Here is a 26,995-nt window from a genome sequence, read left to right as displayed (position 1 = left end):
TGAATCTGCATGAGACTTGAGCTCGTGATTATATAAGATTATATTACTGACTTAGAGACATGGAGACGTTTGTTAAATTCCTCAATTCCAGCAATGATGAAGACAAAAGAGAAACAGATTTTTTTAAGCGGCACTTATATTTAAAATAAGATTCAGTGACAATTCAAATAACAGATTATCTGACAAAACTAAAATGAACTTCGAATCGTGAGGTTAACACAAACGATTATTAAATCCACTCTGTAGCCCAGTATCAAAGTGAAACAGCTATAATACACAGAATTACCTGTTTTTGTCTTGCCTCATTTTGACTAATTGTCACTAAAGATGTACCGGTAACTCTTAAAATTTATCATACAATGATCTATTTTTAGATTCTTAGCCAGGTCTAAATCGATACAATGAATCAACAACAATATAAAATCTTTAAAACCAAACTGAAAAACTAAAGAATAAAATATAGAATATAGTATCATTACAATTCTCAGTCATAAAATATGTAACCTTCATTCTTTCATAGAGAAGCCTTCAGAAAGTGCAATACAAGTACATCAATTCGTTCTTGTAAACTTGTCAACAAAATTCTGATAAGAGATTCTGTTGCGTTGTGCAAGACATACTTCATTAACAAGTTACAAATAAATCAATAGGACATCATTGATAAATGCAATTTGTACTATAAGTAGCTTATAGAGATAATTTCATGGTTGACATTTACCGGACGGAAATGACAGAAGAAAGTTGTATCACCAGCATATATCCGTATTTCATAGTCAAAAATACAAAATGTTCATACAACTGATACATAAAACATAGTTCTAGTCAAACTCACTTAATTTGGATGACCAATGATATTGATCCAATTTATGAGAAATCTGGTTTAAACATCATTTAAACAACATACACGTACAGATGGACCATGAATAATATCGGGATTAGATCAAAATCCATATTCAACTGATCCGATTTAAGCAAGTTTGACTTTATACGGTTAAACATTAAACCCCATCATTCTATGTATGTGTTCAACATTTTGTTACGATAATTGGTGAAATATATATGCGCTGGTTATATATATATTCAAAACCTACATTAATGCACACTTTTGAAATGCATTTTTATTTAAGAAATTAGACATTAGATAAATAGATCTACCATCGATCTGTTTATTTCACAGAGAAAGCCCTATGATTATGAGTATGAATTAATCAGAGGAGGTCCCATTCATATACATGTATGACTCATAAATTTAATGTTAAATTACTAGTTTTTCTAATGTCTTGGAAGTCTACTGTTATTTGTTTTCTGAAAAGAAAAGAAATATTTTCAAAATATTCATCACGACTCAACTCTCATTGAAAATTGGAAAGTGTTGTACCTTAACTCTGGCCTGTGGAGATCTGGTACCACCGTTACTTCTGCTATTAGTTTGAGTGACGTCATTTATATCAGATCCAACGTGAGTGATTGGAACTGTACGTGTTTTATTCGGACGTTGCCCAGTTGGATTCGTAGCAAAACTAGCTTCATATCCTCCAACTGCTAGAAAATCTTCTGGTTGTGAATTTCGTCGATTCGATGATGTAATTTGACCTAAAACAATTGATCTATCAGATGAAAAAACAGTTCTTGTATTGCAGAATATGCAGATCATTATCGATATTAAAACTATACTTACTTGAATTACTCGAACGAGGGAATGGTCTGTCTAACTGTTCCCCAAATGACTTAGTTTCACGATTAACAGCCTTCGATGATGAAACCGGACCACTTATTGGATTCCTCATGAAACCGTCTCTCCTCTGTGAAGAAGTTGCAGTATTGTCCCGACGCGATCTTAATTCCGATGCTGAATTCTGATCGCCTGCTGAAGCACTGTCTGAATTCTGTCGTTTAAAAGCAGTTGATCGTTGCCTTCCAGCACCCGTGGTATTATTTTGCGATATATTTCGAGAGTTTGTTAAATTCGTCCCTTTATTGTTACGTTTACTAACATTAGATATCGATTTATTTGAAGGACTGACTGGATTTGTAATTACTGTGTGTGTCATTGCTGAATCGCTGTCATCCATCATTGCTGGTAGACTTTGCTGTCTGTAAGGTCGTTCAGTATTCATCTTTTTCGGTCGAGCACCTAATGTATTTGAATTAGTAATTCTAGAAGAAGCAGCTGCACTCATACCAGATGCAGCAGGAGTTGTAACACGCGGTGTTTTAGTATTGTTTGCATCACAAACTGCCTGAAATTCGAATAAATGGCTTCACTGTTACAAGAATTTCATAGTGCTATAATACTTGAATGACCCGGCGATGCTCACCTGATGTTGAATGAGAAAGTCTTCTGGAAAGAGACAGTCACAAAACTCGCAAGGAAGCATAATATCATCAGCAGTAGTAAAATCAGCAGCTATTGGTTGAGACAGCCTACACAAGTAGCAAGAAAATAGTGATAATACAACAATAGATATATCAATATCTTCATTGATATAACATGTTGTCAAGGATTTCAAATATCTCACCATGTTTCTGCAGCCATATATGCAAGATTGTCCATCACAGCAGGCTCATTTCTAGTCTCACTAGATGCAGATGCTCTGTGCAAATTATTCAGTCCACATCCGCTCTTAAAATAGAAGTTTTAAACGAATACAAGGTAAGTTAGAACACACGCAATGAATGCTTGGCCAAGATAGCTCTCTCCTTGCGATATTCAACTTACTTCATGTATAACAAGGTCGTCAGGGGGCAATAAAGTACCGCAGAATTCACAGGGAAGCACGGTACCTTCTGAAATAAGCACGATCAAAGAATCATATGATAGAAAGGATGCTCACAAGTAAAAGAACCAAAAGTAATGATATTTACCAGTTTGGCTCGACAAGACAGGTGATGGCACTCTTTGATTCTGTTCAGCCAAATTATCAAGGCATTCTCGCTAAAATCAAACAAACTCATAACTTCAAACTTTCTCTATTTCTGGTGAAAGAAAACAAATTCACTTAAAAACACTCACTTCATGCTGGCTGATGAAATCGATAGGAAATGTTTTCGAACAGATTTCACAAGGAACCATCGGCAAAATCCCTAACAAAAAACAGTTAACATTTTTTGTAATGAAGAACTTGTATCATTCACTCTTTCTAATAAACTTTAAGTTTTACCTCCTGGGAGATTATCAGCATCCAGTGAACGGTCACTTCCATTTGTTTCAAAATTATAATTACGCATTTCTCTTTTACGAGCAGTCGTTACATCATTCTTTTGGTTTGTGTTCTTTATTCTCCTCGAAGGAGTATCGTTTATAATCACTCTATTACTGTTATTACTAGTTCCAGTTCGTGACCCGTGTTGATGTGTGATTCTGTAATTACGTTCAGGAGGAAACGAAACATCGTTGCGTCGAATATTTGTAACGTCCGTTTCCATAACTCGACTCAACTCGTCAAATACGAAAGAATTAAAATGACCATCAGAATTTGCGTTATTTTGAGTTTTCTGAGCTGGATAGTTACAATTTGAATCTTCGTGTATACGCTGATCTTTAACCATGATATATCTATCACATGTAGGACACTGTTCTGTTCTCGTGCCACAATAACCTAGATGATCTTTCAAATCCGCATAAGCGATATCGATTTCACAATATTCACATTGTACAATACGTTGTGGACATTCATTTTCCTGCAAAAAAATTTTCATAAGTTTCACTCTTGTCCTACTTTGATGGCAATTTGAACATGCTGATGATAGTCATTACCTCGTGATTTTCAACCATATTTTTTTCCATCACTTTGCGACATTTTGTGCATTGAACATCAGTATGTTCATCGTCTATATGAGCATCGAGTTCAATCCTTGGATATGGTTCATCGCAGTGAGGACATAACACAATATTCCTTTTACAATGAACCTCATGCATGATAAAATTACTTGCAGCAATTTCTCTCTTACTGCAATATTAGGAAGCATTATGAAAATATGTTTATGAGTTTTTCAATACTGCATTTTCTCTTGGTGACAAAAAAGTATTCTCTAGAGTTACCATACTTACCAGTTAACACAGAATTTTGTATCAATGTCATTTTCAGCCATTATGTTGCCTTTTTGCTTCAAACTAAAATGACAATAATCCCGTCATCGGTGAAACAAAGTTTTAGATCATTTCTAAAAAACAAACAACTCAGACTATCTTATGTCTCTTTTATATGTACGTACGGATCAATGAATCAGTATGGGGGGGGGGGGTAGTCAGCATTTTTACTGGTTGTTTGATATGAGCAGTAGTCAAGCAGAGGTCAAGGGACAACTACAATGCAGCACAAATGGCTCCACCAGGCTCCACCCAAACACCATTGTTTGTAAATGACTTGAATTTCAAAACGAAACTGAAAGTGTGGTGGCCGCTCGTCCTCTCGCTCGATTCTCGAAGACAAGTCCTAAAACAAAAGCCCCCTCGGCTCGGCATCCGTGATGTCCCCTCAAAGTGGAGAATTGTTGGACGAAAAATGGAACTGAATAGCTATCTCTGCTCGTGTTATGGTTCTTTGAGGTTGATGTAATTTGACACTAAAATTAATTAATTAACTTACCAAACAGAGCAACTTCAAAATGTTCCGGAAGTAGCAGTCAGTATAGAGTAAAATACGGAATAGGACTTAACTGTATATGCTCGCGCAACCAGGCAGTTCCGCGTTTTAATTTTGTGGAGTCTACCGAAGAATTTCCGGTCTACTTCCGTGTTTCTCGCGTGGTGTTTTCTAAAACTTAAATATCTTAGAATATCCCATTTAAAATGGCAGCAAACGTTAATCTTAACGAAGAGCAATTAAAAATCGTAGGAGAATTAGAGATTGAAATGATGGCCGATATGTATAACAGGTAATTAGAAATTTCAGGAAACATCAGCCGGTACGATTGAGAATTCAACTCAAATTTAAATGAAGTTTATTTGACAGCCGGCATTTGATCAAATTTTCCTGCCAAAATTTCCTGTACGTACGTGGTCAACCATTTTGCGCAGAACTGGGTGTGTCTGAAGGTTTATTTTATTGATAAATCCACATGTTCTTGATAATTTTAAGCAGTATTTAACTGGAATGTCTTTTTTCAGGATGACTACCTCATGCCATAAGAAATGTGTTCCACCAAAATATAAAGATTCTGAATTAACAAAAGGAGAGTGTGTGTGCATAGACAGATGTGTCGCAAAGTATCTTGATATCCACGATCGAATAGGAAAGAAACTAACGTCTATATCGGCTCAGGACGAACAAGCTCTTAAGAAATTACAAGGACAGAAATAGATACATGTATTAGTCGGACTGTGTGAATGTTAGTAATAGTATTTTATTAGTTTGTGTGAAGAAATGAACTCAAATCAAAGGCATTTCTTTCATGTTATTTGTTTTCCATGATGTACAGGTTTTGTGGATGGATGATAGCATACTGAGACGGTTCTCTGTTTTGTACATTTAATCTTTTATTGAATGAATAAAAAAATCTTTACATGTACAGTACTTTGAAATTTAAAGTCTTTGTAGTCGAAATTACATTTGAGATGTGAAACTTCAGTCGAGCTAGTCAGTAACCTGTCTGTGGTTTAATTCCACAATTGGATATTTACATAAGCCCATCCGATTATCAAAGCTTACCATCAACGATTAGGTAATTAACTACAGTCGAGTATGCTTATATCATTTGTAGAAACGTAGTACTATCAACCTCACAAGTTGGACCCAATCAAATTTATTCGACTTACATGATGTACGACTTATAGGCAGATTTTTTATGGAATTCGGTGAAAAATGAAAGGGTGATTTTAAAATTTGTGCGTATTTGACGAGTGTCCAAGTTTCAGCGAGGCAACTTATGCGAGGTTGAATGTATATTCTATTTGTTCCAAATAAAACTCATGGCAAATATAAGCATAGTCAACTAATACGGGTAAGCCTATTACAGATTATACAGAACAAACCACGTAAATAAAATATCAATGAACTTTGTACATATATGGTCAGTAGATATTAGGAAATAAGTTTGCTTAATCAACATCTATCCATTATAAATCTAATACATAAAGCTTCAGTTTGATTTATATTCTTGCCAAAAGCTGCAATGATAGAAAAATGATTGCATCGAGGTATTTCATGGCATGTAACGTCAATACCTGCTTGAACGAATGCCTGATAGCAACTTTGAAGTTGCCTTTTTAAAAATTTAAAATCGTTCTCAGCACCGAGTAGGAGGAATGGTGGAATGTCCTTGACTTTAGTAGGAATCTGTACACCTTTAGCCAGGGGAAGTTGTTCATGATCATTCTCATGGAATTCGACATTATCTTTGATAAGTTTGTTTATAAAGCATATTGGTGATGCAATTTTCCATTCGTCTGCTCTACATCCAAATGCTTGTGTCGTATATATCAATCTAAGAATTGGACTTTCTGACATCGAGTTTATGTCCATCACACCACTAATTGATATTATTCCCTGGAATGAAGGATAGAAGTATTAGGATTTACAAACCTTTTATGGAAATTGTGTAACAATTAGTAAACTCTTCTTAAAACTGATCAAATTTAGCGTCTCCAATGATTGCAAATATTTAGTACTCAAACTCGCTTAATCCAGGTATTATTTACAGTCCACCTATTAAACATACGTAAAATATTAGAATTATTTATTCGGATTTCTCATAAACCGGATAAATCTCATCAGTCCCAAATGATCTGAATTAAGTGGGTTCTACTCGTAAACAGTACACAGTACCTTGATATCTCTGGGAGATAACTGAATATCTTTGAAGTGAAATTCAATCAATGATGCACATGTTATCAAGTGGCCTCCAGCTGAATGGCCCATTACAAATAGTTTCTGAGGATTGTATGGAATATCTTCTTGATTGCCAAAGTCTTTAACCCATACTATTGCTTTGCAAATCTCCTTCATTTGTGTCTTGTAGTTCACTGAACAGTTTTTTCCGTCCTTAAATTGAAGTATGAAAATCATCCCTTGTACTATGAAAATAAAAGTTATTGCTAGATAGCTAAGTCTTAAAGCTAGACTTATCATTTCTAGAGATAGAATAATTACTGCACATATAACTGGTAATGGTAAGAAGTAAGCCGGTATCTTGTAATGTTTTCTGAATATGAACATGCACATCCATGTACCTAATTGGCTATAAATGAGAATCACTTGCAACCATGATAAGATGTTTGTTTGGCATAAACACCCTTTTATGTAGAAGCACATCACTGTTATTAAAATCCAAGGAATAGCTGTCATAAGCCATACAATGAAGGATGCCACAAATGATGTAAACATTTCTAAAATGATCAATCCTGGATTAGTTAATCGAGATAGTGGATATGAAATAACTGCACATGCAATGCCGTTTTTTGCCAGTTCCACTCCGACGTTACTATACGTATTGTAAATCCATTGTAGAAGTGAAACAAACAGATTTGTGTCATATCGCGAAAGAAAATGTCTCCAGAGGACCCTATCCCCTCTTCTCCATCCGCCTCCGTGTACAAATACGACGACTGGGGTTTTTAGTTTCATGGCCGATAACTCGGATTCTTCATAACTCGGAAGAAATAGATCTAGTGAAGATTTATCTAACGCATCGCAATCAGGCGTTTTTAATCTGGTTTGATAATTCAAATCCTTCATGACTCTATAGCTGCTGCACCTTGTTGTACCCTGGAATTGAAAAAGACTTGTGTTGAATAGATTTTGAAAAATTACTAAACCGGCTGGAAGCATTATGTCATGAAATAGATTTTACCTTCGGAGTGCTGCATGATTGAATTCCCATCCTCTGCCGACAAGACATATCATGTGTGAATATGTGTGATACTGGCCCTGTGATAGGGGGGTCAATTTCCCTTCTGAATGTAGACCTGCTTGAATCGAATGATTAAAGAATCCGCGTGATACAAAAAGCTCATTTATTATCTCTCCTCGACCTTGTCATTGATAAGTGTCCTCTTTTTAATCATTCACACCATTGTCACACTGACACGGTTTGTTGATAGATAGTGCACTTTTATAGCTTAAACTGTGTAGTAAGTAGTGTAGCCTACAAGACCATTAGGCAAATACAACATAATTGACTGAGAGATTAGGTACCATACCCTACACCACACACACTGACCCAATGCAGTTTGGTTTGGTGAATTTAAGTCACTTCACTGTATCAATAAAGTTTCATTTGTATTATATTTGTGGATTGTGTTGCTCTTAGGTCATGGTCACGGGGACCTGGAAATAAATGAAATTTTATTGCGCTAGGTTGATTAGATTAGAACTAAGAAAGAAAGAAGTATAGCGCTTGAAAATATAGTCCTAAGTGTATAAAGGGTGCGATGGTAAGTTATAGGTTCTATTTTGGGCTCTCCATTCTCTGATGTACTTTGTTATTAACAATCAGCTGTTAAAGAGCTATATTCGTGATATTGAAATTTAATATTTTTCAGGAGGATAAAAAAAAGGTAGATGATGATGATGCGTTCAGAGGGTCGAAGCAACTACAAGAAAATATATCAAAAATTGAAGAGAAATGTAAAAGTCAATCTGAGGTGGGCTTTCTTTAATATTGTACTTGGTAATGACGCATTGAATATTGATGTCAATGTTATATTTTACATCTATGCAGAATGGGACCCACAATAATGAAATTATTTTGAAGAAATTGGCTGATGTCAAAGCTGATTATGCAGCAATTGTGAAGGAGAGTGAAGCAATAAAAGAAGCTCAAAAAGTAAGGATCTGAGTTAGTTCAAAAAGTTGCTTGTTGCAGGACTAAGCTACTTAGTAAGTAGTTAGTTACCTAATCGTTGGTGGTAAGCTTTTGATAATTGGATGGGCTTATAATTATCCGATCTTGAAACTAAACCACAGTCAGGTTACTGACTACTTTGTAAGGTACTTTGAAACATTTCAGGAAGCTGCAGAATTTTTCAAAAGTCACATAAGTCTAGCATGCACTGCTCTAATGAAATTACAGTTACAGGAGGAGGTAAGTATGGTACATTATTTAATTTGTAACATTTTGTAAATTCATTTAATCTCTTAAGATTTATTTTTTAATTCCTATACAGAAAAACGAAGTACCTGAAGAATTAGTCAAATTGGAAGAGATGTTGGGGATTAACAACAAATCTACATCGATAGATAAAGCAGAAGCAAATTTTGTATCAGATTTACAAAAAATATCCTCTGATACAGAAACATAGTGTACAGTCAACCCCTGATATACCACCAACATCAGTGATTTTGACAGTATATAAGGGTTGGCCCTACTTCATTTATTCATGTAAATCATCAATCTTCTTATAAATTAGCATTTTTGTCTTTTTATATGATAATGCCTATGTTAGAGTTTACAGGTTGATTGTATCATGGTTTATCCATATATTGTGTATATAATAAAATTAATATTTTATTTGAATTCAATCGATAAAATCCTTGTTATGGAATCTAATTTAGGGTCTGCAAATTGATACCCGCATCTCTATGAGGATGATTTTTTAAAAGAACGATTTTACGAAATTATAAAATCCTGAATTTATTTCATACTTTTATGCAATGAAAAGCTGCCTTATTACAATACAAGTTCAATCCTCGTCTTCTTCAAAAAATATATCAGTATCGAGATCCAGGTCTATGCCTCTCTGTGCTAGGTGTTCGTATCTGTCATCAATTTCACTGAGGATTTGCCATTCTCGTTGAGACACGCCGCAGCATGTAATGTAAAGTTTCTTTAGGGCTGAAAATGGAAACAGTTCGTGTACAAACGTCGCTGTATCAATTCCATCGTACAATCTCATTTCTGACATTTCACGTCATTGGATTTTTATTAACTTCGTCCCTAGTTGAGTTCGACCTCGATAAAACCCGCATAACTCGAGAGAAAAATTAATTGTAAAACCTTGTTATTAGGTTATTAAAAAACCAATAACTCATAAAATACACATAAAAAAGTTTTGATGGCCTGGTGTGGACTCTTAACTCAATCGATTTACATTTGTATCGCCCAATAACAATTCACACGTACAGGGAAACTCGCCGTTTTCCAACATATTGCAAATTCTTTCCACTGTCGGGATGCACATAGTCATAGTGAGATCAGCTTGCACCAATTTGCGACATTTCTTTAATAATTCGATCAGATGGCTGTCAAATAGTTCTATGGAATTGTCATATTCCAGAACGAGAGTTTCTGAAACATCATTTTAATTCTCAGATTCAAAATATTCAGTGAGAGATTATTTAGCTAACTTCTAAAACCAAAATCGATTTTCAACGGTGGAAACGTACCTAATTTATTTCCGAAGTTTTCGCCGATGTATCGCAATGTATCCGGTACGTTCCATTCCTCTTCATGTTCATAACCTGACCATAACTCTAGCTTATATAATGGTATTTCTGGCCGCAACAACGGAATAATCTCTTCTCGTCTTCCAATAACATCGATGTCAAATGATACCCTTAGTCGAGGAAATCTCTTGCGGAATGCTCTCCATGTTGTGCCCGAGATAATGTGCGAATGAGGATCGTTTTTGTAAACTTTTATGGCAAGGTTTTTCAAAGATGCGCTTACGTTATTCATGAGAATGTCAAATATCTCGTCCGATATGCAGTTGTAATTGATGTGTAAATATGTTATATTAGTAAAGCGAGAAAGTATATCTTGGTACCGCGTGAAACGGAATATACCGAGTCTACCGTGAAACATGTCTTGAATATTAAAATCTGATAGAATTCGCCCTGGCCCATGGGCCAAGGCGTCTAAAATTCTAAATGCTGCAAAAACTGACATACGTGATGACGAAAGGTCAATTTTCCGTATTCGTTTTTGTCCCCTCAAAAATCGACACATCGAAGTAATGAGCTTTTCTCGACTGAACTCAAACCTCCAGTATTGTTCTAATTCAAGCGCTGGCATGAGAAGGGTCCGAAGTGATGCCCTACCGTGTAATTTAGAAAATAATGATGTTAACCCCTTTTGGACACGTTTACATGTCAGGATAGTTGGGTGGCGACATTCTATTGCGAGGTGTCTAACGTATCGTCCGTGGACTGCGGCGAAACTATTTGCGGTCTTTTCTACACCTGGTTGGTTCAGGTTATAATATCGTCTCCTCCAAAGAGATGGGGAATGGAATATTTTGGAGAAGTGCTTACATGTCCTTGCCAGTTGCGCCCTATCATGATCGGAGAGGTATGAAAATAATTTCTCGGCAGGCAGGTCGGGCAATTCACTATAGTCATGTCCTTCATAAATGCTTTCGATTTCCTCTTCTTTGCTGTCGTTGAATACGGGAATTGAAATGATGTTACCCGCGTTTCTGATAACATCGTCAATGAGAACAGCGAGTCGCCGTCCATTATCTGCCATCGCAACATTCGTCGCTATGTCGGCAAGTAGGCATGGAAACCGTTACTACGACTACTTACGTACATCTCCCGTAGCAATATATTTTCTCAGAAAACAACAAAACATATACTTACCGATGTATTTCTCCCCCAGTCAGACCTCGATTTAAAAAAAATGATTAATGAAGAAATATATATGAAAATGAATTGGTGAAATACGTACTTGTTTTACGTTGACAAATGTACCCTAAGCTAGAGTTACAGGGCGTAACACTCAATGGTAGTAATTGTATGCCATCTTTAAAGAATCCACAGTTACCCAATTTCGGGGTTGGTAAGAGGAGAGATTGGAACTCAGACATGTCGGCCGATTTGTTTGTCCAGTGCCATTCTGGCCCAGGTAATTCAGCGTAGAGACCGTGCCAAAGCGAAGTACTTATGTTGCAAGACCTGTTCGATAAAAAAGTATCAATATCGATTTGTGGACATTTTGTATGTGAAACTGAACTAAAAACAACAAAAATCAAACTTACGAGATAGCCCTCATTACAGCTGAGAGAAATCCTAAATTACCGAAACTACCAGCAAGATGTGATTGTTGTGAAATACAGTGATTTTCTGCTGATGAGTGTGTTTTGTTTTGTGTATATATCGCAATTTCTGTGCCTTCAGTAACTTGATTCCAGATCCCATCACATTGGCAGTCTGAAATTCACACCGAAACGACTGCTGTTTCAAAAATTATATTACATTAAAAAAGAACATAACTTTGCAGTGATTGAAAATTATGAAATATGTTCATTTAAGCTTTTCGGGGATAAAGATGACGACAAACAAATATTCCGGCCGGGCCGTGTGCGTGGGCGGTATCGTTTAATCGGCCCGATCCCGTACGGCATTGTGTCCTGCCGCAATCGGAATTCTCGGGAGGATTTTGCACATACAAAATAAAGGAATGAAACTTATCTCGACACATCTCGTGTCTTATCTTTTATATTGGGATGCTGTGATAGCTACATCAGTTCCCAGATCATTGGTATATTCCACATAGAAATGAATAAATCATCTTGCGCGCGATCGTTTCATTACGAATCGACATGCCAAATTATCGTAATACTCGTCAATGGCAAATCGCATCCCAGCCATGATTCCGGTCGACGATAATGTGAAGGCTTTTTAGCGGCCGATTTACGATACCTCGGTAGAAAATTTGCCCTTGATAACTGATCGGAAAGGGCCGGGAGAAACATAAGAAAACATTAAAATACTTTACAAAGAAGCAAGAAAGTATTAACAGGTCACTATGTGTGGAATAAGATTACATAATTCGTTACAAGTTCCGTCAATTATTTCGATTGCACTGATTAATTTTGTTCAAAGCGGCAGCGGGACTGCACAGTGTTTGTGTTTCATTTTATAATTTCTAATGAAAACAAAATCTCGACTGGATAGTCGATGATGTTATAATAGTTTGTGGAGAAAAATAGAAATTTGTCCTTCAACGATTCATTCATTATTTTGATTTCAAAGGCTGATGGGATTTTGATTAATATTGTAGTCGTTAGCGCGTTATTAATGATACTAAAAACAACCACAACATTTTTCTTCAATTACCGGTATAATTTAGAAACAATCTCACTTCTTCAATTGCCTTGCGTTTAATTAATTCCAGAATAGCATTTCTTGTTATCATCATTACTTCAACAGAAAGACACAACCCGACAGGGAAGCACACACCAGTGGACTTTATCGGGTTGTAATAATCAATAGTTATGTACCGGTAATCATTATTTTGTTTTAAATATATTTGTATGAAGTGATGTTCATACCTTACGGATATCAAGTTTCTTTAATCGAGTTGATGATTCAGATATTGTACACAGTTAGATAACAACCATATGTCTTACTTACCAGATTTTTTAATAGTAATTAGTGTCACAACTCCTAAAACCCAAAAAGCGTCAAAAATCATCGTCATAATCAGTTTAACCCAGTAACATCACGGATAGTCGGCTCAATATGTCGGTTGATAACGCACTAGCGCCCTGAATCTGCGCGGTTTATGATTAATAGCACCGCATTTCCTAAGCTATGTTCCACCTGCCATATTGTTAATTTATCTGCAGTAATGTTGGGTTAAATTGCGTCTGCACCGTCGCGTTTGAATTTTGAAATATTGCTTTTCTAGTCTAAATCGTTTCCGTCTGAAACGGGCACATTCGATATATCAAAAATGTAAATTGAAATCAAATCGAATCTCTTATGCATCGGGAAAAAGTACTTCATATTATGTTACAAAAATTCGAAAATAAGGTACATGGTCCTAGATTTGCTACACAGTCAGTGAGTGATAATGGGCTTGTTATTTTTCCAAAAAACCATGACTCGGCCATCAAATCGGTGAAGACGTTTTTGTCACTTGTCGGTCGGCGGTTAGTCACCATTCGTGCTAATTAAGTGTTATGATATAAGAATACACATTTGCGACATTTGACATCTATCATTTTTCTTCAGTTGATTCGCTCACCAAAGGTTACATTTATCAACCAAGAGGATGGCCTTTTCATATTGCGTGCCGTGCAATTTTTATCCGCCGCCGATTGCGAATGAGACCGCTCTGAAACAAATACCATTAGGTGCTGCCATCTGTAAAAACACGTGTAGTTTGTTTTGGGTGAAAAAAGTGCAGTTAAAATGTATCCAAATTCATCAGCGGCCCTGTGTCCACGCGGAGAAGGTATATAAAAATATGCTGAATAGTAATAAACTATATGAAATTGCAAAGTAAAAGGTGAATTTGTATATTTTACCATTTTCACGATGTTTCAATCAAGTATACTGAAATTCCAATATGGCGGCGTCCAGTAAAAATTAAATTTTACTTCCGGGTTTGGCCCATTTTGTTTTCTTTACAAATAGCTGGTAAGTCATTAATCATTTAATTAATACTATTCAGGTTGTCCGATCGGAGGGAAGACTTTCTATTGCTATAAGCTTTTGTTAGTATCAGTGATTTCATTTTGGTGCCTATTTACCCGCCGGCTACCCATTAATTATCTGAGCATGGCCCAGTAGCCGCTGTAGTGAGATATATCTTGTTTAAGTGGCTACTGAAAGGGCAAGGTTTAGGTTCTGTAGGAAATTATTGGCAGAATCTTCACACAGCAAATGTCATTCAAATAATAGGGAAAAGTGTCAGTAGACCTTAATTAGGCTAGTTTCACATTCATGTAACATGCTGCTGAGATAATATCACCAGCCTTCCATTGTTGATATCGTATCTGGACTTCCATTGCAAGTCTCTTCTCTTGATTGTACTGGACGAACTATGGTTAAATTCCCTTTGGATATTTTCACGTTTCACAATAAAAGACACTCCATAACCCTCAAGGTTACTAATTACTCTGTCAAATGCGATGCCATTTTCATTAAAATGGCCAAAAATCCTCATTACAAATTACTTGATAGCTATCTATCTTCCAATTTTATTTTAATCTCAGCAATTTTTTGATGGCAAATCAGTCGACTGATAGATTCTAAATATAGATCTTCTATAGGCCTACATTAAGTTTTATTCCCATTTGCATATTTTCACACACCACTTCACTGCAATCCTCATTATTGGGTGACTGAACTTAAAATGATAACGGCAACAAAAGGTTGGTGAAAGGATAGGCCTACTCGTATCATAAACTAGACTTCAAACTCAAAACTGATTTGCAAAATCATTGCAAAATAGATAGGAATCCGAGCAAAGATGGTACTGGTATTGAAATATTCCTTATCCAAGTAGTAGATTTAAATGTACCTATACTCATATCTCTATGAAATAGTTTAGAAATATTACTATCCAGGAGAATCTCTCATTTATTATCTAGCATTAATTTACATTAATCTAAAATGGCTATTTTTGAATCAAGGAATGATCACATTAAGAATTCACTCAAGGACTGGAAATTATGGTAGCTGATTTTCATATGCATAAAAAAAGTATTTCTGAGCTCTTCACAAAAAAATGAATCCTCATATAATTGATTAAAAATGACTGCTAAACATTAGGAATATTATCATTATATATGATTTAAATCAACTAATTTTCTATAATACAATAGATTGTAACTTAATACAAAACAGTCAAAGTTGTTGGAGATGAACTGAGGGAAGACAATGTTTACTCTGCTTGTGGTTGGATTAGGATTAGCTTGGTTGTTTGCTCTCTGTATCTACAGATTGCTGATGTAGTAGGATGTTCTGCATCTTTTCTTAAAGTTTGACCTACTTACATGCGAGAGATAGAGGCAGTTTTATACACATCAGTACTGTAAGCCAATACTGTGAACTTCCTAGCAGCAGAAAAGCCATGTGAATAACGCAGTTTTACAATAGTACATGTATAGTTAGATATCTCATATGAACTTTATATAGTGTGGTAAGTCTTTCAGTTTACAAATCAGTTTTAGAGAAGACATTTTGGCCAAATGTTTAATGAACTCGCGCGTCTGAAGGTAGGACATGGGTCTACTACATGGGCTGGAAAAGGTGTTAAGTGTTGTTGAAATAGATATCACATACCGTTAAAACAGATGTTTTTGAATTGCGTGGCGTGTATTGTTGCTTGATGAGGATGCAGTCTTTAGCATCAATAAACAGTTGTCATTTTCACTGAGGGTGTTACCATGAGCTGTCATCTGTTTGATATAGCAAATTATGAATCTGTATCATGAGTGAGAGTGCTCATCATCATCATTCATCAGACATGAAATGGCAAACAGTTTGTCCATCGTTCAAACACTCGCGGTGGAAAAAATTCGGTCAACAAGCTCGTATTCCTACACCGTATATACCCCTTCAATGTTTTAATATGAGGCAAAAATTAAAATTTTCCTTATTGGAGGATGCACAAATTGAACATTTCAGAACACTTGAATCAGCAGAAATCAAGTAAATGTGTGTTGTTGGGCTGAAATTGCGCCATTCCGGAAGGAAGCGTGTACTTTAGTTAACTGTGCGTAATAATTTGGAAATGAAGGAGAGTCAAGAGAGTCAATAAAGAATTCATTTGTATCATACGCTTTTAATTGTATTCAGTAGCAAATGCGCAGTTTCTGCATTAAAATGGGATTTGAAAAAAGGATGTAGAGAATTATTGATTTTCCGCTTGCATCATAACTGTTTGCAAAAGTTTGTGTTGATACATTGACAATTATGGTACTATCGAGTCTTGGGTATATAACTTTTAAATCTAAATTTAAATTCTGCCATTTCTGCAGACCCATACTTAAACGATTTATGGGACCTTCAGCATTTTAAAGACTAATCAATACCGGAGTATATGCGCTACTATCACCACACCACCAATTTGTGTGATAGAACGAGTTTGAATAAGTTGCCTTGTATGATCAGTGCGAAGCATTGAAATAAGATTTTTAAACTCATAGTTTTATTTGTCGAGTATTTTAGAAAGTTTGTGCGAATGAAACATAATTTTTCCTTTATTTTGGGTTATTAGCAGACGTGTCGGCTATTTCTTCAATCATCATGGAACGGAAATATTAAGCCTATCGGGGATCAGTTCTATAATCCATTTTACTCACTCATAATAATTTGTAATGTTAATAATATAATATGCTAACTTACCTGTTTTTGAAATCAATATGTTTTGTCAATTCATTTGATGCTTACATTTGAAATATGAACTGTAGAATGGATTTTCAATTGGAACAATGTGTGAAGGCTCAAATAGAATAATTGATTTTTTAATTTGACTCGGATTTCGTTGGATAAATCAACAGCTGTTTAACAGGAAGCCACATCAGCCACATGCTCTCAAAAACTATGGAAATATATATTCAGAATCAGATTATGAAATGTGAAAAATCTATCCAAATTTAGACTTTTGTTTTTTTGGTTTTAAAATAAAAAAAATAAAAGCAAACAGATTCAAGGTACATTGATAAAGATATCGTAAGAGATATGGAATCACTGCTTAAAATTGTGAATATGTTTAATTTTCACTGTCTCAAAGAAGTATATAAATGTTTGTTTTCAGTTGATGCCTAACCAGAAAAATATGCATGTCACTCTGATAAGATGTTAGGTTAGATTGATCCGTCCAAAGAATTATGGCATCTTCGGCAGAAAACAAGCGTCCTGTTTCGCCAGACAGTGATGCTGCGTCTGAAAAGGTATGAGATTGAATCTATTGATCTAAAGGTTTCAATCATATTGATTCTGGATTATCTAAAACATGTGTAGGTGATGATGTTATAGTATGGAAGATATGATTTCAAAACTACCGGTATATATGATCTGGATCAATACACTGTCTGCCTCTAGTGGTCCAATGCTATATTTCCTGATTATGAAGACCGTACAGTTAAGGGTACTCTTGGAATATAGGAGTGTTTGCCTTTTTTGTGCGTATTGATGTATGTTACATAAAAGAAAAAGATTCTAATAAATATGGATCGAGTTCGTGTTCACATTCTGTCAATGAATTATCTGAATATAATTGGAAACTGGCAGTTTCTGCTCTTTTTTCATTGGAAACTGTTCTGACAGTTCTTTCCAGAAATGTTCCATTTCAAAGCGCGGGTAAAGCACTGTAATATACTTGTGAATTATGGCGTGTGGTGCCAAGTAGTCTCTTTATTGAAGTTTAGATGAACAAGTGATTTCTAGTTGCACTTTACTTACAAGAATCAATCAGGTAACAAAACTATCAGGCAGACGTCATGTGTTTACTAGAGTCTTGACTTCCTGGACGAAAAAGCGTGATTTGTGCAACATGTGGAGTTAAACTATATCAATGACCCTTTGACAGAGAGAATTGTGCTATTTTGCCTCTCTCTCAGAGATTGGTGCTGACTGATTTACATATTTATGAATTTGTCATTTGTTAATGATGATTGGCTGTTTGTATAAGCCGGTTTTCTTTTTTGGAGAAGAATTCATTTCTACATTCAACCACTGCATATTTCATGAAATCATCCTGGAATGGATACAAATATTTTAGTAAGGTCAGTTTGTCTGAAAATTGTAATTATTAAATTTAACTCATTCAGTAAATATTGATGTACTTTTCTGGTTTTTACTTTAATTTTGGTTATTTGGTTAAGGATAGTTTTTTAAGCTAATTCTACATCAGCCATTTAGAATCGAATACATACATATAGCTGTTTCATTATCCACTCTCGTAATAGAGAGATAGATAATGATAGTTATTTGCTTCGTCAGACTTATCACCATCCAAAAGGTGCTGCCCTCGTGTAGATGCTAAGAATATCATAATGTTTGCGTCATTTATGTTGAAAATATAGCATACAGCAGAAAAATCTAGTGTACGCCGTATTTTGATATGGATCTGGACCAATGTGGCAATCCTCATGCCTTCTAATAACAATTGTCATTTAGTAATTGATGTCTGTGGACTGAAATTCTGAAAAGGTGCTTCAGTTTTTTTTTCGAGAGCTCTCCATGAAAGCTTGCCTTTTTGGAAGGATAAAATGCTGGCTCTTCATATAGAGTGACATGTGCGGTGAATAGAGCGTTTTGTGTATTCTGGCAAACCTTATATTTTCATGCCACACTGTTAACCTCATCATATCTTTTGTGGATTTGAATAAGATAAATATTTTGAAATCTCACCAAATGTTATCTATGCATTTGTTTCCTCCAACTCTTTGTTTCCAGCCAGAATAGTATATACCTACCGGTATATTGAAAATATAGTGCCACATTTGACGACTATTACTTCATTGAATTTATTGTCTCGATAGTTCATTTTATGAAATAGTTCATATCATGAAATAGAAACTATTCATACATAGACCTTGGAACTCAATTGGTTGGAATTAAACACAAATTGTCTCTTCTTCGAGCTTAATTTCATGGTAATTGGTTAGACTATCTTTTACTTCACATATTTGCAGGTGAGCCGATGCAAATGTGTGAACAACATGATATAGTGTGATATCTTTCTCAATACCCGGGATATCATCTGTATATCATTTTACAGTAAACATTATGTGAATAATTTTTCACCTGATGGGATGACAAACATATATAAAACTGTATTGAGCTATAGGGTTGTCTATATACGGTCATCAATTTCTATATATTAAACGAGTACGTCTATGGTCGCAGTTGATTTTGAGTCATCGACTTTCCACGTGGAAGATAATTTTGAAATTAGTTTCATTATAATAATTTTGTGGGGAAATTGATTTCATTGTGGTAAACTAATCTACTTTATTAAGTCCATAGTTTGGATCAACTTTCAGAATGATTTAAAAGACAAATTTTAAACAATTCCATCAACCATCCGCATTTTATTCATGGCTCACCACCCGATTGGATTTTATTAGGTTCATTAGTAACTTTATAGAGTTTTTGTTCCTCTTTTGAATCACGTAAAAAGATGAAAATGTTTCTTAAGCTCTTCTATAAAGTGCTGCCACTTTCAGGGATACACAAGAACTATTATTACTCAGCTGATTGACAGCACGGGGAGATTTCTGATTTCTTTGATTGCTTTCACACTCAATTGAATTAACTTTGCACTATTTTTGTGCTGCTATTTAGGTCGTTCATTTAAATTTTTGTCGTATTTACTTTTTCTGAATAACATTCTACCCCATGATGTGCCAGAGTATTGTCATAAGCCAAGAGTTTTTAATCGGTACCTTTGTGCCTTCAAACTCATGGTCCGCCTTTTGGCAAACATGGTCTACTTATGTACTTCAGACCGAAATGAATTGACCTGAAAGAGTTCTCAATGTGAGAAGCTAGAAAGCCACACAGGGTGGTCGAAAAAATTCTAAATTTCACATCATGCTTATCGGAATATATCCATTGTAATAGAGTATAGTTTCTCTGAATCTGTGAAAGATATTAATTATATCAAAGCCCTTTCTGTAGTCTACATATCATTTTCACCTAATAGGATTATTCTGTAGGTGAGAAGCCATGTTTTCCTGAAAATGAACTTGAAATGCTGTTAATTCTGATGGGAGCTGTCCACGGGTTTATGTATACAACTCTTTACTTCTCAGCACTCCAGGATTGAACTTGCTCTGATCTTACTTGAGGGAAATGCTTGCACCACGGGGAGCTTGATCAGGCACTGTATTTTTAGGAATGGCTGCAATCTTGGGTGATGTTGCTCTCTGAAGAAAGTCTGATAAATTCGAATGAAGACTGACATGTTTTTGTTCAGCATCAGTAAACATGGAGGCAAGCGCCTGCATAAATGAAAGCTCAATGGCAGATAAAAACTCCATTCCAGCTTGGTTGATATTTTCATCTTAAAAGTTGAGAACTGGAATGGCGTACATTTCTAGTGAAATGTGGTGTTTGTTTTAAAAGATTTCCTATAAACTGTATCAGATTTTCGACGAAGTTTTTGGATTCTTTGCGCTCAAGGCACATATACACCGATACTGTGGTCTCAATGGTCTATTGCAAGTGTCCATTTATTTGAATCAAAACAGAGAAATGAAATCCAATCATCAAGTATATCCACTGTTGTTAATGGTATTGTAATAAAGTTATTTGCTTTGGCTATTCCTTTTCATCGGCTAGTATTCTAGTATATAGCCTTGCCTCATCTTTTTGTTGGAAAGAGTCAGCGATACATCAGACACAAGACCCGCCTCCCGCAGTAGAGATTGACAGCTGAGCTGGCAGCGAGTTTAACTTTGCCAATAGACATCCACGGCTGCATAAATTAAACTTTGCCACTTAAAACATTGGCATATTATATCAGGACAGCGTGGAATTTTGTGGGAGAAAGGTAAGACTCGCTCTCTGTAAATTAATTCCCAGTAATAGGGTCTCAGTTCTGTCGACTTGAGTCATAGGCAAAGATTTCCTCTTCTTCAATGATTCAGGTCAAAATAAATTCCTTTAATGCTCCGGGGACATAGGTTGCTATGGGACGATTTTTTGTGACATGGATATGATATAGATATCGTGTAGGTACATTGCGGCTCTCCGGTTGTTTGACCACAGTAGTCAAAGTTTAGTTGACGCGTAGACATATTTCCTTTAGGATGGAAGATGTGTGATTAGCTATGGCCTCAGGCTGCGTGCTTCCCATAAATCAAGTATTCTTGAGATCGCTCAAGAGTTTTGCTGATTTTATTCGGTGTAGTACATAATTTATAGCAAGACTTGTGCCAAGGTAGAAGATAATCTGCCAGTGAATAATCTACAAATTACTGTAACGATTTACTGTCCAGGTGTTGGTTTATCTGGTTTTACCCAGATATTGATCACCAGTCAATTCGATGTCATAAATCCCTGGTCAGGTGTATTTAAGGTATTCAGTTCATGTAGGGTAACATTTTAGAATATATTTTCACTTGATTAGTGTGTGTAATTGCATATTCGTAGATCTATCATTTTGGAGTTGGACATAGACAGAGTTCATCAATTCTTTAGAGTTTGTATATTTCAATGTGTGTGCATTATTTTTACATGATTAAAGCCACAAAAACCTATATTGATAAGTGTGATAGACATGAACGCTGCACCAATAAAATAGAATTGATTTTTCATAAATAAACGCCATAACACACAATTATCCTATCAGATGCGTATGAGTACCTTGTGATTAAATACTGTAATTTAGATGCTAGTACTAGGATGATCCAAAAAAAGAATCGTAAATTTTCGTTTATAGAAATATGTGTTGGAAAAGTGTCAGTCACCATTGTGCTTGGTAACCGGCTGTTTTGATAAAAAGCAGCTGTGGACAGAGATGATAGCCATCGGTGTATAGCTGTTCCAATATTAATAATTTACACAGGCTGTACGCAAAGCAGTCTGAAAAATCATTAAAGCATTAGCTTCGCTTTTAATGCATTTTCTTCAACTTGTTCAATATTTGCAATGTCAATTAATTTCTATGAAATCGATGCACAAAACCGAGCATTTGTTCCTCGCTCCTCATTATTGCTGTAGGATTTCGCTGTAGAATTGTCATGTCAAATGAATTTCCTCTCGTATGAATTTCGATCACATCCCGTTCATAATCTTTCGTTCTAAACCAACCGTTTTGCGGTGAAAATATTTTTTGACTTTGAAATGAATTTGCGCCTGACGATTTTTCCAGAAATTACCATCAAATGACATCATATGCCTTTTCCGTCTGTCAAACGTTCTTCCCTTTGAAGATGAATTCCAGTTGTTGATAATATTCACCGAGCCGGGCTAAAAATGGTTAAATTATCAATAATATTGAATTTTTTCATTCTTTTACTTTCCAGATAAAAAAATATTCATGTGGCTTTTTACATGCTACTGGGGACTAATCTCATCTTTCAAAATTGCAATGCCTAGAGTTATAAAATTCATAGATATACACACATGCGCGGTTAAGTGTGACATTATGCCTGCTTTAAACTGCTAGAATTATTGCTGAATTATTTCTGTATGCTGGGTTTTGTAAATGCACTTTCTCTGTTCTTTGAATGCTGGTCCTGGCTCAAGTGGTAGCTACCATTCAGTAGGTCGGTTTCCTGATTCATAGTCCTAATATTGACTAAAGAATAACTGAATCATGATTATAATTATGAGCGAATTTCATAGAAAAGGTATGGCCAGGGTTGGAGTAGTGTGAAAATTTATTTCATATGGTAATATAGGCAGCTGTGTGAAAATATATATAATATAATATATTTAATAGATTTCGGTTAAAAGATTTCCTCAGAAATCATATCGAAAATGCTCGGAATTATTGGAATGATCAGTAGCCTGGATTGAGGCTGTAGATTCGAATCAAATTATACACTGTAACCTCCGTGTTCATTTATTAATGAGAAAGTGCCTCGTTTCATATTCCTAATAGGGACCTAATTGGCTTAAGGACAGAGCTGAACCAGTGTGAACAATTTCTCTTGCAGGCCTTGTTTTAAGCAGGTAATGCCTGTAATTATTTTGGCATGATATCCGATTCCTTGCTCATTAAACACTGAATAATGATAGCCTGCTTATAGTTCGGTCTCATGTATCAAAATCCGCTCATTCGTAATGCTCCGAATGAAAAGCGAGTTTGGTTAAAAGTCATTAGGATCGGACGAATAATAAACCCGAAGATTTCTTCTTTCTTCTAGATATAATGAGCAGCCTTATAGAATCTCTCACTGTTTGAAGGATGTTACATCAGAACTGATAAACACCCATAAATACTTACTTATTACTGTGTCTGCTGTCGTCGTTTATTTGATATCCCGTGATTAAGTTTGGTTTAAGGCTGTTAATGTTTTAGTGAAAGCTATCAATTAGGAGGAACTTTGAAAAAAATAACCGGACTTTATGATTTTTCATGATTGTGTATTCCTTTAGAAGTCTGTTTATTTGGTCAGAAATCCTTTGTTGAAGCTCCTTTATTCCTGTGTGATTTTTTGGATTAGTTGAGTGTTTACACAGTAGCGTGAGGTAGAGATAGAGTCTAGCCTGAATAATATCCCACTGGGAACTTCACAGATCAAAGCAAACCCCGTGGACCCCTGTGTTACTATACTTTATAATTCAATTATCCATGTCTCCCTGTGTTTAATTATGTCTGATAGTAAAATATTCAATCCTAGATTCTTCTTTTCAAGACTTAAAATTTCAAATGAAACGATTAAGATACAATTGTATCTCCGGTGCGAAAAAGACTAAGACGCTTTTAAAAACTAATGCGAAAGGTTTTCGCCGAATGAATTTATTTTAAGATGGTTGGTCTCGTGAAGTTGTTCGAACACCTCAGCCAGTGAATTACTACATCATTAACTCTATCATTCCTATCACTCAACTTCAATAATCCTATCTGTTATACCTATCAAACTTAAGCAGCTTATTTATCTTCATCCATCATTTATATACTTGTTTCCACTAACACTAGAGGGCTCTGATATTCGGTCTAGTTCGAAGACTCCCTTCAGTAAGTTTTTATCGGAAATATTAAATCCAGGTTCCGCGCTATTGTTTCTGAAATAGATTATGGTGAAATATCGGATGAATAAATGTCTAAGAAATATAGACGTTTGTAGCTTTGTGGAGTTGAAGATTAAATCTGGGTAACAGACTACATGAAATTCCACTATTTCTGCTTATCTCGTGTGTAGTATGTGATGAGAACACTTTCATTATCATCCTCATCCCGCATCATATCTCTCCAACGCATCCAAATACTCTGCTTGTTTTTGTTTTGACGTAATACTTCAGGGGCAAGGAGCCACCGAGTATGTACCTACCGTCGGTTTATTTTGTTTGGTAGTTAGATTCGCCGGTGAACTATTGGCTTTATAGACTACCTAAGCCACGCAGATGGTTTATTAGTAGTAACAGAATGATACCCTCTGCCTCACAGCAGCGTGCTGGTCAAATGTAATCTGTTCAGTCTCTTAAACTGATTGAAAACTGATGACAATTCTATCGAGATAAATCTGTCTCTTCTTGAATTGCCGTTTGATTTTACTGCCGTGCGTTTCTAAACGTAATAACAATCTGCATCTGATTCAATATTTGATTGACTGTTGAAGGTAAATACGGAAGTTACTTGCTCCCGCAGATAATGTGTATATATTTAAGCTGATCTAATAAATTGGTGTATGGTCATTCTCCTGGCTAACCGGACATTCAATAGCCATCTGTTATAAGTGAAAGTTTTGTCAATGACTAAATACTTAAGTACACTAAACCATGGTTTACTTGCCATCTGCCGGGCAAACTTAACTCAGATTTGGTAATTTAGATTGTGTATTGGTCAGCTTCGTTTTCGCAATGTTTCAAAAAGCTATTCATACGGAAGCAAACGACTTTCAACCAGCATGATTGTAGTGAATATTTCAACATCTATGCGCAAAATTGTTTTTCAGCTCATGAAATGAGTTTCTTGACTTTACGTTCATATTTATATATATATATATATATATATATATATATATATAATGGATATAGCCATCTTAAACCCAGAAACATTTTTTAGTGTTTTTCTGATGTTTCAAAAGAGATGTGGGAGCAGGCAAGGTGCTGTGACTCGTAATTCAAAACCTTGAAGGAGATGCTTGAAATAGTTGACGATTCGACAAGCTGCCACATTTTTCCGTCCAAGTCTGGTTGGATGGCCAGTTGAAGAATACTAGTAATAGGCTTATAGAATGTGAAGTAGGGGCAAACCGGTGGTTTGGCGTCTGAAGAACGCTAGCAAGAAAGTAGCTTGTCAAAGAAATTCATGACGATAGGCCCTTACACGCTGGCCAATTGACAAGACTTCATTTGCACTATTACTTCGTGGCTTGGATGAAAGTTATGTCAATAGCTGTCACATGTATGCGCAGCTTTGATGTTTCACATAGGCTGCAAAATGCAGAAATTTTTCTCCTCAAAACCCATGTTCGATGGAAAAGTATTCCGTGAAGTACTTCCCAGACAGCGGGAGCCGGGCCTTATTGACCCAATATTGGACCACTTTTGGCCCCATGTCGGTTTAGAAACAAAAGCCCGTTGTATGGAACACACACATTAAGTCGATGTCAAGTTCTCAAGATCACCATTCAAGCACCTCACACTAGCTTTGAAGTTGAAAGTTGATCCATCTCTTCCATTTCTAACCAAATTATTGGCCTCTTAGATTTGCTGCATTTGTTTTTTCATTGGAAATGCATTGGTTTTTCATTGTTTATTGCGGAGGAGTTCCGACGTCAATACCTAAAAAAAGTTTTCGAGAGTTTGTTTTTTGGGAATTAGAGGTTCGGTTTACGTCTAGAGATATATGATAATTCGATAGATGTGTAATAATTTGATGATAAATTGTTTGATTGGTTTCAATCACTTTACCTATATGATTTATTGCTACCATATCTTACGTGAAAATTGATATAAACTCGTGTGATATAATGTACCGTAAATTTCATATGTTCATTCAAGGTGTTTACATGTATACGGACAAATTCGATCACTTTGATTTAGCATCATATGACATAGCTAGCAGGCATGGCGTGGAGCTAGTCACTCGTCGCAGTATGATGTCAGAAAGCCTCTCCACCCATAACATGTGACCAACATTGTTATTCACAGCAGGCTAATTAAACGACTGCTCTGTGACCAGTTTTCATTCATTATCTTTCCTGTCGCATTCAGACTGCTTATACTACATTGCAATAAAGAAAAATTAATTTGAATTTGAGTATAGATTCTGTCTTTGATAATTATCTAATATCATTGTTTCTTTGGTTTTTGGGGCCTTTCTTTATGTTTGATATGTTGAATATATTTAGGTTAGTATGGACAGTTTGCGAACAGACTCTGCAATGCATGAAGGACATTGATTAACCTTGTCATCTGTGGTGCTTTTGTCGATAAGTCGTCATCTCTTTAACCATTAATGCCTTAAAGATCCTTGCCTGTGGCAAGTCTTGGGGCATATAATTTTCCTATATGTGGGTAGTAATTTTGTCCTTTGGCCTTGAGCACTAGATTGATATTTGAAACCACGCCAAACCTGCATAATCCAACTCACACATATAAATATCCATAAAACCCCCTACCCCGCGACGATTTTTTAATGCCATATACGCATCTGTTCCTGTTAAAAGTCATTAATTATGTCCAGGCACTTC

General features: G+C 35.7%; 7 protein-coding genes across 8 annotated transcripts in view; 3 read left to right on the top strand and 4 right to left on the bottom strand.

Moving 5' to 3' along the window:
- Nucleotides 1-131: 131 nt before the first annotated feature.
- On the bottom strand, nt 132-4,620 carry LOC141899217 (uncharacterized). The gene is made up of 12 exons (XM_074785389.1): nt 4,590-4,620; nt 4,052-4,114; nt 3,758-3,950; nt 3,162-3,681; nt 3,014-3,084; nt 2,866-2,935; nt 2,720-2,787; nt 2,520-2,623; nt 2,319-2,424; nt 1,679-2,240; nt 1,379-1,593; nt 132-1,305 (listed from the first exon to the last, which is right to left on the bottom strand). The coding sequence occupies exons 2-12, from the start codon at nt 4,090-4,092 to the stop codon at nt 1,273-1,275; spliced, it is 1,983 nt and encodes a 660-aa protein (XP_074641490.1). The 5' UTR covers nt 4,093-4,114; nt 4,590-4,620; the 3' UTR covers nt 132-1,272.
- A 101-nt stretch (nt 4,621-4,721) lies between these two features.
- LOC141898807 (mitochondrial import inner membrane translocase subunit Tim10-B-like) lies at nt 4,722-5,497 on the top strand. Its single transcript, XM_074784919.1, has 2 exons — nt 4,722-4,878; nt 5,111-5,497. The coding sequence occupies exons 1-2, from the start codon at nt 4,793-4,795 to the stop codon at nt 5,301-5,303; spliced, it is 279 nt and encodes a 92-aa protein (XP_074641020.1). The 5' UTR covers nt 4,722-4,792; the 3' UTR covers nt 5,304-5,497.
- On the bottom strand, nt 5,438-8,183 carry LOC141898805 (kynurenine formamidase-like). Its single transcript, XM_074784916.1, has 3 exons — nt 8,141-8,183; nt 6,768-6,983; nt 5,438-6,488 (listed from the first exon to the last, which is right to left on the bottom strand). Exons 2-3 carry the CDS (start codon nt 6,945-6,947, stop codon nt 6,045-6,047), a joined length of 624 nt encoding a protein of 207 aa, XP_074641017.1. The 5' UTR covers nt 6,948-6,983; nt 8,141-8,183; the 3' UTR covers nt 5,438-6,044.
- Nucleotides 8,184-8,259: 76 nt separating this feature from the next.
- On the top strand, nt 8,260-9,415 carry LOC141898806 (uncharacterized). Of its 2 annotated transcripts, none has more exons than XM_074784918.1 (5): nt 8,260-8,374; nt 8,483-8,584; nt 8,695-8,766; nt 8,950-9,024; nt 9,107-9,415. In XM_074784918.1, the coding sequence occupies exons 1-5, from the start codon at nt 8,372-8,374 to the stop codon at nt 9,239-9,241; spliced, it is 387 nt and encodes a 128-aa protein (XP_074641019.1). In that variant the 5' UTR covers nt 8,260-8,371; the 3' UTR covers nt 9,242-9,415. The 2 variants fall into 2 exon arrangements, with proteins under 2 accessions (XP_074641019.1, XP_074641018.1); XM_074784917.1 differs by having other exon boundaries at nt 8,662-8,766; nt 9,107-9,413.
- A 207-nt stretch (nt 9,416-9,622) lies between these two features.
- LOC141899121 (F-box only protein 39-like) lies at nt 9,623-11,485 on the bottom strand. The gene is made up of 3 exons (XM_074785273.1): nt 10,326-11,485; nt 10,063-10,233; nt 9,623-9,774 (listed from the first exon to the last, which is right to left on the bottom strand). The coding sequence occupies exons 1-3, from the start codon at nt 11,404-11,406 to the stop codon at nt 9,623-9,625; spliced, it is 1,404 nt and encodes a 467-aa protein (XP_074641374.1). The 5' UTR covers nt 11,407-11,485.
- LOC141899119 (uncharacterized) lies at nt 11,421-14,108 on the bottom strand. Its single transcript, XM_074785272.1, has 5 exons — nt 13,912-14,108; nt 13,296-13,328; nt 11,918-12,089; nt 11,608-11,834; nt 11,421-11,491 (listed from the first exon to the last, which is right to left on the bottom strand). The coding sequence occupies exons 1-5, from the start codon at nt 14,015-14,017 to the stop codon at nt 11,421-11,423; spliced, it is 609 nt and encodes a 202-aa protein (XP_074641373.1). The 5' UTR covers nt 14,018-14,108.
- The window catches only part of LOC141900013 (protein phosphatase EYA2-like), a 45,783-nt gene continuing 32,813 nt past the window's right edge, over nt 14,026-26,995 (top strand). The window contains exons 1-2 of the mRNA XM_074786704.1: nt 14,026-14,121; nt 17,434-17,569. Of these exons, the coding sequence (XP_074642805.1) occupies nt 17,507-17,569 (63 nt within the window). The 5' untranslated portion in view covers nt 14,026-14,121; nt 17,434-17,506. The remainder of the gene's footprint in view (nt 14,122-17,433; nt 17,570-26,995) is intronic.

The sequence above is a fragment of the Tubulanus polymorphus genome, chromosome 2 (assembly GCF_964204645.1).
Source record: "Tubulanus polymorphus chromosome 2, tnTubPoly1.2, whole genome shotgun sequence".
Lineage (NCBI taxonomy): Eukaryota > Metazoa > Nemertea > Palaeonemertea > Tubulaniformes > Tubulanidae > Tubulanus > Tubulanus polymorphus.
The sequence above is the reverse complement of the archived record's forward strand: the minus strand, read 5'-3'. Positions and strand labels throughout refer to the sequence as shown.